The sequence below is a fragment of the Metopolophium dirhodum genome, chromosome 1 (genome assembly GCF_019925205.1).
Source record: "Metopolophium dirhodum isolate CAU chromosome 1, ASM1992520v1, whole genome shotgun sequence".
NCBI classification, from domain to species: Eukaryota; Metazoa; Arthropoda; class Insecta; order Hemiptera; family Aphididae; genus Metopolophium; species Metopolophium dirhodum.
In genome coordinates, this window is record NC_083560.1 from 124,650,936 (window position 1) to 124,667,118 (window position 16,183).

General features: G+C 29.4%; 1 protein-coding gene across 1 annotated transcript; it reads left to right on the forward strand.

Moving 5' to 3' along the window:
* Window positions 1–1,783: 1,783 nt before the first annotated feature.
* LOC132935165 (L-threonine ammonia-lyase) lies at window positions 1,784–14,786 on the forward strand. The gene is made up of 9 exons (XM_061001633.1): window positions 1,784–2,147; window positions 5,305–5,427; window positions 5,521–5,591; window positions 6,642–6,929; window positions 7,294–7,456; window positions 9,479–9,634; window positions 11,903–12,039; window positions 13,325–13,550; window positions 14,507–14,786. Exons 1-9 carry the CDS (start codon window positions 2,112–2,114, stop codon window positions 14,621–14,623), a joined length of 1,317 nt encoding a protein of 438 aa, XP_060857616.1. The 5' UTR covers window positions 1,784–2,111; the 3' UTR covers window positions 14,624–14,786.
* The last annotated feature ends 1,397 nt before the right edge of the window (window positions 14,787–16,183 follow it).

A 16,183-nucleotide genomic window follows, 5' to 3' on the forward strand; every position in this document is an offset into this window, starting at 1 on the left:
AAATTTTCAATGTAGTGTCTCGTGGGGGACTCTGCCCTCATATCCCCCTTTTTCCAATTTATGTTTAAGCAATACGTTTAAAAAAAATTCATGGTTTAATATTTTTAAATTGCTATAATATTAGAAGGTGACAAAATAATTTTAAAATTTTACCGTACATGTACGTATAGAAAATGCTAATATAAGCATTTGGTTAAATGTCAAGTATTTACGGTTATTTGTTTTTGAATTACAACAAAGTATCAAAAATTGGTTGAGGTGAAATAGTTAATGTGAGTGTGAATAACCAATGTCAATAACATTTGAACTTCTAACGCTTATAAAAAAATAATGTGGTTTTTTCCGGAAATTTGTTTTTGTAATAACTAGAAAAACTTATGAGGAATCTTGTATTAAATTTTTAAATTTTAGATAGGTATAAAAAGAAAACATTTTGTGAATTTTTAACTCAAAATAATATGCAAATTATCGTGACTTTTATGAATTTTGTCAAAATTATATTTTTAAACGCTTATAAAAAAATATTGTGACTGCATTTTCGATATTTATTAAATTTTATAATATTATGAATAACTTATGTGCAACTTTGTGTACAAATTTCTAACTTTTTTACCAAATGAAAATATCAACATATAAAGTAGAAAAAATGTAATTATAATATGTCTAAAATAGCTCAAAAAGCATAAATAAATTTAGTGATATTTTTCAAGTAGGTATTAACGGTTATTTGATATTAAGTAACCTACCTACAACAAAAGAATAATATTGATTTTTCAAAAACTGATATTGCGTAAAAATTCCCGTTTTACCTTATTTTTTTCCCCCGATTATTATTAAGAAAAGTACTGATTATTTTCAATTTGTATCTCTCAAAAGCACCAACTCACTCTGCTCGGAATCTAAAATTATATTATTAATATTATTTTATTATGTTCTGATGTGAAACACAATTGTGATCAATAATTACAAAAGTGATAATATTAGTAATTATGATATTGCCATGGTTTTACAATTACTTGAACGAAATACACAACAATAAGTCTGGGGGGGAGGGGGTTAATATTAAAACTTGGGGACTTGGGGAGCTGAGAGGCCTCCTCTCCGAGCCATCTAGATACTCCTATGACAGAGTTGCAGCTTACTCTTAGTTAATTGTATGCCTCGCCGAAGAAAACATTGTTCGTGACTATTAATTATTATCAAATATAATATAATATTGACTATGCTAAATAAAAATTTTTGGGAGTCTTAGACAGGTCGACTCGTTAAACGTGAAAAGTTATATCCATATTTTGTCTGTCGTAGCAAGTCGAATAGCTATTTTGAAAACAGTAATTTGATTCGCTTAGGTTTTTTTTGAATTCGTCTTGTAGGGGTGCTCCAAACCCTGCCAAATTTCACCCATGTAACACGAACATTTTGGTTTATCTTCAACGCGAGTTTACTAGATTAGGTTAACAGAGAAAAACACTATCAACTGCAGTGATTTGTCGGTCTGTTTTATGTATATAAAACAAAAATGATCGACCTCTGAACTATCACGGTATGAAACATTCTGTATACGGTTCCCGCACAACAAGGTCCGTATGTAGATTTGAGTGTTATAAATTATTATAATAATCGAACGTAATCGCGATTTACAGTAATAGGCGATCATTAGCGCGTCAAGAAATATTGCCCCGTTATCGAGACCAATAACACAACGGTTTCAATTGGCCGACACGAAATAATCGATGTGATGCACTACGTATATCATATTATTGACGGGCCCCGACTATAAAACGCTGTTAAACGTCGGCTGATAACCACGAAACGCCGGCTAGAGCAAACTTTGGCATCGCAGTTACACATCTCGTATACGTTTATTAACATATCATCATTAATAATTATTAACGTGCCAGATCGACTTTGTCTGTGAACCGTGTGACACGTTGTGCAGGCGAGGAGGACACCTGTTGTACCACTATCGGTTTTACCACCCACACACACCGACTATACTCGTTTATCACCGCGTTTGCAATAAACGTGTGCAATTATTGCACTGCAATAACTATATAATTGCACTTTAATATCATATTTAATATAATATAGGCACCGAGAGACACGCAATAATGGTCGCTGAAAACGAAAACAATGACAATGTGATCGTAAGTACACACAAGTATATAATATAATAATATATAAGTAATATATAGAGTAACGCGGTGTTGCGATAGGATAATACTATTATTGGAGACTCGCTGTAATAAATTCGCTCAATTACCGCGGTGCGAATGAATATTATTGTTGAACCACGAACACGACGTAATATTATTATGATATACGACAAACTAAAATATAATTTTAATTGTTTCTCTATAAACGCGTAAGGCAATCAAATCAAAATATTGATTTGCATTAAGGTGAGTGTAGAGCATAATATTATAATAATAGTTACGTCGATATAAGCGACCCTAACATAATATATTAGTGTAGGTATTTGCCTTTTGGCGCTTGAGACAATGCGGAGATATCAATGCGGTTTACAAAACATGATGATATTAGTTAACTCTAATACATTCATTTCGGGCAATTATTATACTTTCACACACTTGTTTGGGTGGTTCATGGTGAAGATAACTTAACGTCAAAAGACGTATCTTTTGTATAATTTATTCCACAGTTCAAAACAGATTTGAATTAGCAAACAATTTTGTTTATTACAAGTTTTTAATTTTTTGAAGTTTTCTAGACTCTTTTCTTAATAAAATTATATTAAATAAAATCACAAAATAATTAATATAACTCGGATAAATATTAAAGTAAACGATAAAAAAAAAGAAAATTACTGATGAAAACATTATAATTTTAAACGAAATTTTTTTTAAAATTAGCTTACATTATTATTCGATAAATATATCGATCAAACAATAAAACATTTTAAGTGAATTAAAAAAAAAAGCGAGATAAGTGCATGGGTGCATGTGTGTGAGGAAGTTATACATAATGAAAGGCACTGATGGTAATTTACTACGCACATAACCTGATTGTTCGAAAATAAGAACGTAGTATATTCGTATTGCCTACATCTAACTATTATCCTTACAAATTTATAGTAGTGTTGGGTAACGACGTTATGTTACACGACTTACCTTTTCCGCGGTGGCTCGATCGAATGTCTGTTTCTTGGTACTGTGTGGTGCTTAAATCGCGGCAACTCTAGTCTGCATTTGTGCTTATGCCAAAAATTGTGCCTATGTATTTTTAATATTTTTCAACTACTATTGTAAAAATATATATGGAGCCTTGTATTCAATTTTCACGTTTTTTGGCCGAACAAATAAAACTTGATTGATATTCATAGAAAAAAAAAAACATTGAACATTTGGTAATGCGTTACTCAAAGACTAACCCGCATACGATCTGGTCGTCCGTTAAAAAAGCGTTTATTCAGCAGATTCCTTAGATCATTCTTATGGAGAAGGGAGTCCTACTCGCCTGTTGTCACACACGTATCAGTTTACAATAATATGTTTAATTATTTTACAGCTAAATACATTAATAAATAATAATATATAGAATAATGTTACCGACAGTGTTCAGTGGTTCTTAACAGTATGTTACTTTTAAAAACTATTTAAGCATCCTCGCTCATTACTTGGAGATACAAGCAATTGGAATTACATATCTTGTTAGGTTAGGTTAGTTTCAAACAAAACTGTAATGAAATAACTTCACTTTTCAATAAGAGAAGTAACTATTTTAATTTCACGTTACGAAAAAAAAAAAAAACAGCACATGGATTTTTCTTTAATGTGTACAAAGTATTAACAGTTGTCAATCAACTACTAACGTATGTAGAATAATGTATATGTATAATAGTGTTAATATGAACAAGAATCAAGATGTTAAAAGAAAAAAGGTGGGCAAGTGGGTGTCACACTGCTGCACAGAAGATAACAAGTGGGTCACTATAATGGATTGTGTTTTTGAAGAAAGTAATATTAATTTTAATACAAATCGAACTTAAAATGCTTATAAAATTGTGCCTTTGTATTTTTCATATTTTTCATCTGCTATTGTAACAATATATCTGGAGCCTTGTATTCAATTTTCACGCATGTTTACCCAACAAATAAAATTTAATTGACATATATAAAAAAAAAAAAACTAAAAAAATTGAAATTTGAATTGTCCGTAACCAGCTCAAAACGAGCCAAAAGTCAAAATATTTTGAAAATTTTATCAAGTATAGGAATTAATAAAATAAACATTCAGTTAAATTTTCATGTTTCTATAGTTATTCGTTTTTGAATTAAAACAAAATAAAAAAATCACCACATGAGAATCGAGTGAATATCCAATATTATAAAAATATGAATTCAAACGCTCATAAAAGCTTAACATGACATACTTGTAAAGATTTTTCTTTTTATAAAGGTGGACAAACTTACGAGAAAATCTTGTACTACATTTTCAAATCTTAGATTCGAAATGAAAAATGTTTATGTATTTCTAACTCAAAATAATATCTATAAAAAAAAATCATATTATAAAAATAAAACCGTGACCATGGATTTTTAATATTTTTCAAATGTCACTGTAACAATACATTAGGAGCCTTGTATTAAATTTCCAAGTTATTTAACCCAACAAATAAAATTTTATTGACATTCATAGAAAAAAAAAACTAAAAAAGTTGGAAACTGAAAATGCCCGTGAACAGTTCAAAACAAGTCTAAATATTTTTAAAATTTTATCATTTATAGGAAATTCTAATATAAACAACTAGTAAACATTTCATGTACCTACGGTAATTTTTTTGAGAGTTACATCAAAAACCAAAATCGATTTTGTCGAAAACCAATTTATTTGGATTAAATATTTATAATACTTAATCTATGTTTGTAACAGTATTATTTATTAAGTATTTGCGTATTTTTTTTTTTAGACCTTATTGTCAGCATACAGTCATAGTGTTATTTTAGTATAATATTTAATGTAAAATAAAAAGTTGTTCTAATTAAATCAGTGTAACATACAAACCATAATACTAAACGTATATTATATGATACAGTTTCAACGAATTTAGATAAAATGCATAGCTAGGTAATAGATATTTCAATTCAAAAGAGATGAAAAAAATATTATACTTACAATCTTTATAACAATACGTATATATGTATGTTGTATATTATATAATATTAATTGATTTTTATAATGAAAATAAATTTACATACTACTGTATGCATAATTAAATAACTTTAAAACGTTCTATGAACTATTAACTAAATAGTTTATTCTTTGTTATCGTGTGAAATATAGAATGAAGAAATGGAAGTCGAAGATCCTTTCTGTCTGGAATCAAGTCCCCTAAAATTGACATTTGAGGATATAACGTCTGCCGCTTACAAGATAAAAGATGGTGTAATCAAGACAGCGTGTACCGTGAGCATTTTGTATTATTTTATTGTTTTAAGTAGATATTTTATTTGATTTGACTATATTAATATTTAATAATTGTTCATTATTCGCGTGCAGAAATCGCATTTGTCCAGTCTTGTCAACATGGAACTTTATTTGAAAAAGGACTTTGTGCAGTACACCGGAAGGTATTATTAACAGATTATTTAAATCGAATGCAATAAACGTCTATTTAAATATATAAGGGCGTTTATATAATATACATAATATATACATAATATATAAATATTCAGTAGGTATATTACAGGTTATTCAGGTTATTTAGGTTTATTTTCAGTACCTATTACCTATATCTATAGTTATACTATTTGGTGAATGAAATACCTATCCTAGAAAACAATGACACTTCTAAAATATTGTGAAAACATTACCATTAATTCGAAATTTCGTCTTGGAATTGGCGAGGTCTAAACTCGGGCACTTTTAAATCGATTCTTGGGAGAAAAATCCCTCATGTATCACAAAAACTCGACAATAGCATATTATGTATGCATATTTTAATATATGATGTAATAACGTAAAAATACGATAAATATAAAAACGACTCCTGTCGATAGTTATATTAAAATCGAATGTTAAAATAGTAAAATTACGCTATTACCTTCCTCCAGGTGTTCGGAGGGCTCTCGAGATAACATAATTGTATGTAAAAAGCACATAATTTAATTAAATAACTGCAATCAATATAAAATATTATATTAAATGCCTTACCTGATTCGCAGTTGCTTGTGGATTATGTTGTAGGAGTTTTAGGTAACACAAAGTAATAATTAAAAATACACAAATCGAAATAATAAACACACTGATTATTGTACAAGGAGTCCAGTTATCGATCGTAGAATTCGGTATTTTTTGAGGATGTTACTCAGTCGGTTGATGCTCATGCACTAATTTAAGGGACAACACGGATATGCCGACCAGAAAGTGGTAGGCGGTTTTATCAAAGGTTTTTGTACTTCCCCGAACTAGATTTCTCTTCGGCGGCAAAGATTTTTTTTTTAAATTCCTTCTCTCTGGCAGCGTATAAGAAGTCCGCACGCCCTGCGCTACACGGGGCGTAATTACGTGCCGATTTCTTAATTCATGATCGCATAATATAGATCATACATTATAAGTACGTTATAAGTTTTGCTTTTTGAGTAATTACTAAAAATCGAAAATATTGTCGTGTATTGCAGCTTCAAGGAACGTGGAGCGTGCTATGCTCTGATGATGTTGTCCGACGAGCACAAGCGAAACGGCGTGATATCTGCGTCTTTGGGTAACCACGCACAGGCTCTATGTTACCATGGTAAGCGGCTAGGCGTGCCGGTGACGGTGGTTATGCCCACGGTTGCTCCGATAATAAAAATCGAGGCCTGCAGAAATTTTGGCGCAACCGTCATCATTAAGGGCATCAACATGAAGGAGTCCAAGCATATAGCTCTCCAGCTATCCAAAGAGAAAGACATCATTTACATCAATGGGTACAGAGGATATTATGCTAATTTAGTAATGCTACAGCACCATATCATAATATGAATTTAAATATTTAATTTAACCACGCATTAGACATTTAAATCAAAATATTATATCGTAATAAATTATATCGTGTCAGGTTTCCGCCGCCGTCGCGTCAGATTGTTATATTATTATTCAATTTCTCGTTTTAGTCGGCCACTCACCCCCAAATAATACTTACATATTTCTTCATATTTGTGTTTTTAACGATTTTCATTTTTCCCCATCAGAGTTCAATATTTGAGTATTAAATAAGTCTGAGATTACTTACTTTCTACAGTAATCAATAAATATTAACATAATATAAAATATTTTGTATTTTCCATACAGGTACGATCACCCTCACATAATGGCCGGCCAAGGTACAGTGGGGCTTGAAATATTAGAAGACGTTCCGGACGCCGATGCGATCGTCGTTCCTGTCGGTGGTGGTGGTCTGCTGGCTGGAGTGTCATTGGCTGTCAAAACACTGAAAAAAGACTGCAAAATTATCGTGAGTATAATATTATGATTTTCACAGCACCGCGAAATAATGTCTGAAAAACAAAATTGTATTAAGTATTAAAATGGTTTGATGTATACCTTTACAACCTGTACATATTGTATTTTTCTCCAATGAGGATTTTATTATGTCTTTTTATATTTTTTTGTCAACAAAACTTGGAATAAATGTCAACATATAGTTCCATATTATTATGGAATCTTAATAAATAGAAAATGTTCTCTAAATTAAAATAATTTGGAGATATTGTGATTTTTCGATTTTTATAATAAAATTTAAATGTGTTTAATTTCTATATAATATTATACAGGGTGATTCTTTTATCACAAAACACTCATTATTTCAAAAAGTATTAATGTTTTTAAAAATATTTTTTTGTATAGTTTCAAGTTGTTAAAAAACTGTTTTTATTAAAAAATTATATTTTTTATACTTATAATTTTTTAAATTTTTTTACTTTTTGAATGAAAAGATAGAGTTTTCATTTCATATTTCAAAGCAGATAATTTTTAGGATTTTGATTCATATAAATCGAATTTAGGCCGAGTAGTTTATGAGTTATAAGTATTTAAAGTTTAGATGGGCAGAGTGCAGTGGTACGGGGTTATCCCGCAAAATGTTTGTCCACTATTGCGCTTTTCTAAACTTTAAATACATATAACTCATAAACTACTCGTCATAAATTTGATTTTTATGTATTTTAATTATATATTTCAAAATACATTGAAAAATATTCTGTTTTTGAATATGAAATTAAAACTCTATATTGTTGTCTTTCAAAAATGTAAAAATACTTAAAAAAATACAAAGATAAAAAATATGATTTTTTAATAAAAACGTTGTTTTTTAATAACTCGAAACTATGTAAAAAAATATTTTCAAAAACATTGATACTTTTTGAAATAATACGTGTTTCATGATAAAAGAATCTCCTTGTATAATAATATGTTTTTAAATGCATTCAAATATAACTATACTAATTTATAGGTATAACACGGCGTATTGAGTAGGCAATTTAGCTACACAACTACAGCCATTCGCCATACGTAGCGAGAAAAACATTTGATGTACTTTCTATATCTAAGATTATTATGATATTATTTTGGTGACTTGTCGGTATATGCCAAATGACAAGTAAATGTACATTATTATGTAACATGTTTAAGTCTATTCTGGACATTTTATATTCCATATGAATTTGTGTGTATTTAATCAGTAGATTTCTGAGGCACATTATGTCAATGAATATATTTATTGAAATGACATAAAAGTATAATACCACCTGAAAAAAACTGCTTGCCATTAGTAAGACGGATTTTAACTTGGTAAAATTTTTTTCATACACATGTGCTATATTTGAAACAATTTTTACTATTCATAAAATGATTTATGTTATATGTGTATAACAAAAAATGCTAATAAATAAGTTGAATAAAAAATTTGAAAAATTTTAATAATTAAAACATAGTCTATTTTGTTAATGAATCTGTAGAACCCGTTAACAAAATTAAAACCAGTCAAACCAAAATATAATTTATCCGTATTTTAATATCTTACATATTATTATATGGTTTATTGAAAAACGTTAAAGTATATTCGTACGTATCCGAATACGGTGACATGTAACCTAGGCATTTGTAAAAATACATTAATTAAATTTTTTTGAATTTTGATTAGACCGTTTAAATTTAAAATTAAATTTATATTATAGATATTATAATATTATAATATTATTATTATTATTTATATTATTATTATATATATACAATTGAATAGTTGAGGTCCCGAATAATTACAAAATATTATCATTCGAATTTTGATTTTAATGCATCAACAAATGAGCGTGGCTTGTGAATCACTTTATATAATATTACTTTTTATATGTATTGTATAAAGCGCCATTATGATAGTAATATGTTATACTTTTAATATATTATTATTATTGAGAAACAACATGCGACTTTGGTTATTTGAATGTTATCAGAATATAATTCCATATTTTATTGTTTTCAGGGCGTTGAATCCGACCGCGTGCCGAGTTTCACTAAAGCCATGGAACACGGTAGTCCGATTACCGTCGATGGCAAAAGCACGCTGGCCGATGGCTTGGCCGTGCCTAGAGTCGGGTGCAACGCGTTTGCCACGGCCGCAGGTTTGGTCGATAAAATGGTAAGTGTGCGTCGTCCAAATCGGTTTTGTTCAGGCTAAGGTCCTGGCTATAATTATATATCCAATCACTTTCTCCGAGCACAACAACACACAAACATTAAAAATATAAAAATTTGAGAAAATTATTGCATTAGAGCTAGGTCCAAGGTCTGATCCAGGGTTGTACTTGAACCCATTCGACCCATTATTATGAAAAACACCAGTACTATACAATTATTAGCTACCTTAACTTGTAGAACTTCATTATTGACTTTTGGCTACTCATGAATCACCATAATCAATAGGAAGGTGGTGATGAATGTTTTTAAAATATTAATTTATTTGAGGTAATATTAGTAGTATTAATTGTTCTTTATTTGTATTGTACTTTAAATCATAAATCATAGGTAAAATTTAGAGTATAAATGTGAATAAAGTGATGGATAGATGGATTTTTTCACTTGGGTACATAATAATTTAAGGAATAATGAGTTATTTAATAAGTAGGTAACTCATGCTTAGTAGATATATTTACAACTATTTATTCTTTGGTTATACTTAAACCTTAATGATGATTGAGTCATTGTTTTGGGTTATTGGCAACGGCCATACTTTTTTTTTTTTTTACAAATTTTCATGTTGTAACAAATTTAAAATTTAAATTATTTTCTGACTTTTATTTTAGATCTTAAACATAGCGATGAATTTGTTGATTTTACAATGAAGTATGTTTTTTGTCTGTCATCAACTTTTGGGATATTTTTTGATAAGAAAGTGAATTCTTAGTGGAGTATTAAAGAGGTCAAAATTGATTTAATTTTTTTTTAACTAATAACTGTAGATTTTCACCAAATATTAATACAATCATATAATAATATCATACGTGATACAATTTTCTTTAATTCTCTAATAAGTAATCAACTGTTATAGCAGTATAATATTGCTTCATTCTCATCACATTGTAATTTTGGACGATAGTACTGTCATAATATTTCAAATATGGTCAAAACATGGAAATTCATTACACTACACGTGGCTTGGCTCGTGTGCTGTCGTTCAACTTGAGCCACTAAAGTTGGTTTGGTATTATTTATTGAGTACCTATCATAGTTGTGATGTGGGAATGGTTATACTTGGCACAGCGTGAGGTGCGCCGAGCGGCTCGTGTTCCCACAACGCTGTTCTTTGGTAGTACCGAGAGTCACGGGCCACGAACCGAGAGCCGAGCCGAGCTGTTTCGTTAGGATTCGTTAGTTTTTGTTAGGTTTAGTGAGGTTTAATTCAACCTAACGTCGCTAACGTCATTGGCCTGCAGTAATATTTAGATTTAAATTAATTCGATAACGACAGCGCCATCTAGTGCTGCCAAATTATTTTTAACTCTAACGTGTGCGTTAAGAACTGGCCCTCAGAGCTGTTTAATTTCCTAGTCAGATAGCGCTGTCGTATACGATTTGCAATGATGAAAGGGATGTGAAAAAATTACTTTTGAGGAAAATTTATTGAGGAGTCCCAGCTCAGGCGTACCTTGAGTCCAATTATCCTCAATATTTTCCCACGTGAAATATTTCAACCAGAAAGAAAGGACATTATATCATTGTAAAATGTGCAATATAACTTGAAAAAGTTGTGATAATAAAATAATTGCATCACTGATTTATAATACTATATCATTATATTAATTGTATAATACTATAGATTGTAATGGTATAGTGAGTAGTATCAGCGGGCGAGAGATATGTTTTTAATAGAATTATATATTTTTGTTATTTATAAGCTATAAATAAAATATAAAGAACAATGATCCGGAAAATATGTCATCATTACGCACACCAAAACATGTGTGTATTATAATAGTCACAATATTATTGTTTTTTTCTTGTGATATCGACGACGTTGCTGCAACTTTTCACGGATTACTTCGGAAACATCGCCATCGTTTATTAATTAATTAATGACCTACAACAATTTACGAAACCTCAGGAAACCGGAGACAACTTCCATAGCTATCGCTAGTGTATATGTGTAGACTCCGCCACTCCTGGTGGCATGATAGTCTACATTTAGTTTTTACAACTGGTTTGGTCGATAAGGGACAGACAGGGCATGCCCCACCTTATTTCTGTATTGTAGTCACAATCTTTCTATATCTTTTTATCGTGTATGGGGACCACAAAGTCTTAGCTAGAATATCCCACCCACTAACATTTGATCCGACACAGTGAAACAACGGATAACTGTGTATTTAAACTCGCATGTATTGATAGCGTCGAAACTATCTTTGTCTAGATTGTTGTTACGGAGGAATGGATATCGATGGCAATTCTACGACTCGTCGAGTCGGAGAAGTGCGTAGTGGAAGGCGCCGGAGCCATTGGACTAGCAGCCGTGTTGTCTGGTACTTTGGATGAGTTTGCGGGAAAAAAGTGAGTGGGTAGTATAATAATCGTAGTCAAATCGCTGATTTTAATGTGATAGAATATTAGTCGTTCCCAGGCCTCTACCCTTATCACGATTTATGGACCGCAAACCTCTCTAGAAGATTTTTGAATTAAAAATGGACGTATAATAATATTGATATGTTTTATAGCCAATTAATATATACTAGGTACGGAAGTGGTATTGTTTTAAAAATAAAACAATATAACATATTTTGTGGGGGGGGGGCATTAAATAAGCTATTAATAATAATAAATTATCAATACGGAAAATTAATTGGCTCTAAAAACTATAATAATATTATATTAAATGTATTATAAAATAAAAGTAAATTAAATTAATAAATACTAATAATGATTAAATATGTTTAAGAGGACGATGCCCACACACATAAATTGTGGATGAAAACCATGGCATGGGAAAAAGAATCTTACAGAGTACAATCAAAGTTGATAAGCTAAATGTACATGATCCAAAGATTTATTTAGTCGAAAACTTTTGCTACTTAAATATTCATTATAACATTGAAGCATTTTTTTGGCTATAAAGTGTCTCCTGCTACATAAAAACACACACACAATTTTAAGATCAATCTAAGAGCTATTAAAGTTTGAAAAAACTAAGAATGATGGCTATTATCATTATAATTTTTTTTTTGTACGACTAATACATAATAATATAATATATATATTAGTTGTACAAAAAAAAATATTTTGATATAATCAAAAAAAATTAAAACTCAGATATTCAATCATTGATAAAAAAGTTGTCAAGTTATGTTATTATTTTTTGCTCAGTAATAAATCGAGAAAGTTTATTTTCATAAATTAAAATAATATATAATTATATTATTATTATGCTGTAATTGCAATAATACGTTATTCCTAATATTATTAACTTTTATTACCACACACACACTTACCTTATTTTGCCTTTAGCTCATGTTGAAATTTGGGCCTCAGTGACGGCCTGACATTAATAAAATGTTGAATGTGATAGGCTTATGATGTAAATAATATTATGAACGTTGGCTTTGCTTGACAGGTAATCTAATCTGGTGGTGGTGATTATTCTTCCTTTTTAAATCTGTTTAAATGGTTTTTAAGTAGCGCAAAACCATGCCGTTCAGTCGATAATATTATAAATTAATTTTAGGCGAATTAACGTAAATTGTAAATAATGGATTTTAGTTTATTAAATCATGTCATAAAAGTCATCGAACGATTAGAATAATTATTAGCTGTTGTTTTAATATATTGACGTTATTTTCAGAGTCGTTTTGTTGCTGTGCGGTGGCAACATCGATACGTCCATACTGGGAAGGTGTTTGGACAGGGGACTGGCCATCGACGGTAGACTGGTCAAGTTCCACTCGACTTTAAGCGACAGGCCTGGTGGAATTGCGGAATTGTGCAGAATTTTGGCAACAATTGGCGTTTGCGTGAAAGACATCATACACGAAAGGGCTTGGCTGTCGGACGACGTGTTCAGCGTTAGGGTCAGTGTGTGAATTGAACGGTTTTTTTTTTTTAAATTATAATTTAAATCATTAGTTTTTCGATAAAAGTATATATTAATAAAATAAATGGTAAGGCACTTTCAATGATACTATATCATAATGAATTTGGATTTCACTCAAAACTGAATGTAATAATCAGCTGAAAAATACCAGCGTTTCAAAATTTGACTCATCTTGTGATGTGGCCAGTCCGAATGTCGGTCTGGGCTCGCCAACCTAGTAGCTACCCACGTGGTTTTTATGTTTATTATTTATGAGAGCCAAACGCCAAAATGTCGTGATGTTTAAATGTGATTTTATTATTATTTACTTTTTATCATATTATAATATAGAATATTATTGTTAACATTTATATTAAGAGGACGTAACACTGGCATTTGTTGTCTCGGTCTTACAAGTTTAGCTTTGTTAGTTTAAAAATTGGGGAGAATCAAGGTATGAAACTTGATGGTAGGAATATGATCTGTGTTTGTATGTGGGTATTTTACAATAATTCAGTTTTTAAGTGAATTAACAGCATTTTTAATTTACGCTATATTATAATACACTCAAAACTGGCTAAAAAAATCGAACAATCGAAAAAACCCAGATGACCACATACAAACACATATAATGCTCTTACCATCAAATTTATTAATAGGTTGATTCACTATAATTATTAAACATACGGTGCTAAACGTGATTCTCTGAGCGTAAATTTCATAGACATATTTGCTATGATACGCACTTGTATGACGGGAACAATAAATGCCCGTCTTAAATTCTTTTAACTTCAAAAATAAAATGGTATCCAGCCAATGAAATCCTATGGTTTTGTGTTTGGCTTCTGAAAAATATTAATTATTAAGGCACAACATTATTTTCAAAGGCGATCTGATTTATACGAGACGTATTAATAAACTGTGACCCGAATGTCGTATGCTTATCTGTTACAGGTCAAAGTGGTATGCGAGACTAGAGACTTGAGACACGCCCGTCTGCTGCAGGAGGTGATATCGAAAAACTACAGTTCTTCCGTGTTCGGCGACATACCCTTACCCAAAATTCTTTGAATAAAGCATTTACGTTTTTATTTTTTTCATTAGGGTTTGATATTTCATTATAATATATTATTACTTAACACTAGCGCGCGTTACTACTATAATTGACATAAACTATTGAACTATTGACATTATGTCTTATAAATAAATAAACGCTTTATTTTTGTACTGCAAACGAAGTTATTTTATTTTTGTATTTTAACATCAAACACACATAACAATATAATAGTTTAAATTTAAATGTTGACTTAATAGTCGCACAAAAATCACAACAGTTAAGGACTAAATGTTGTTCGAGTAAATTGACCGATTTGGTAACACACAAAACGCATTTTAAAAAAAATGACAAAACGGAATCGGTTTATCATAGGTACCTATTATTAATATAATATAATAGACTAATAGGATATGAATATAATATTTGTTATAAGTTACTAATATCGTAATATATAATATAGTTAACACATAACAGAAAATGTTTTTAAATGTATCTTAGTAATTAATAATTATATAATTAGAGTATCTTATTATTTAAATAATTTATTAATTTTCAAACAAACAAATTTAAAACTATTTATATAGATAATAATAATAATAATATAGTTATTATAATATAATATGATATACCTAATCAGGGTAACATATTATAATTCATGTAGGAGGTAGTTATGGAATTGTTTTGAACTGGTATTGTTTTTTCTTAATAGAAGGATTAAAAAACAGCGGTGCAGAATCGATATAATATCTGGTTAAAGCATTATACACATAACCCTGTACCAGGTAACTGTGAATCTTTTTTGTAACATTTTTGATTGAAACAATGAAAATTATTATTTTTATAATTTCGGATGGTTTTATAAATTCTTTAGACCAACAAACAAAATTAATAAAGCCGTTTAATATTCTTTAAAAATATTCATAAATAATGTTCAGAGGTATAACTGTATATTATAATAACAATTTTTATAAATATTCATAATATAAATTCACAACAACATTAAAATCAACAACAAATTTAATACTAATATTATAAATTAATATATTCTATGTATATTATATTATAGAGTATATTATTTTTTGTAGGTAATTTAATATAATCTAATATTTTAAAAATAGTGTTCCTATTATAATATATTAAGGTAGGTACTCATTAAGTCTTTACATCGTCGATAACAGAAATAATAATATTATTTTATAACTATAACTATAATAATTATTCTAGTCTATTTTAAATTATAATGGTTTTAAATTCCAACAAAATTTCTTCTTTATCCATTACATCTATTTTCCAGTCTTTTGTATTCCACATTATATATATGAAGAAAATTTCATATTTATTACACTCAATTAATTTACTCATTACCAATTATTATAATCCATATAATATAATCCTATTTTTAGCACCTCAATCAAAACCAACTCTGACAAGTCTGCCGTTTATATACATTTTTATAACCCTAAAACCTAGAAATACAACTGTAATTATATATTTTCCATCATTCGAAATCTAATCTCTAAAATAAATTATAAATTATGATAAATATCTAATTTTATATGGATAAATGTAAAATA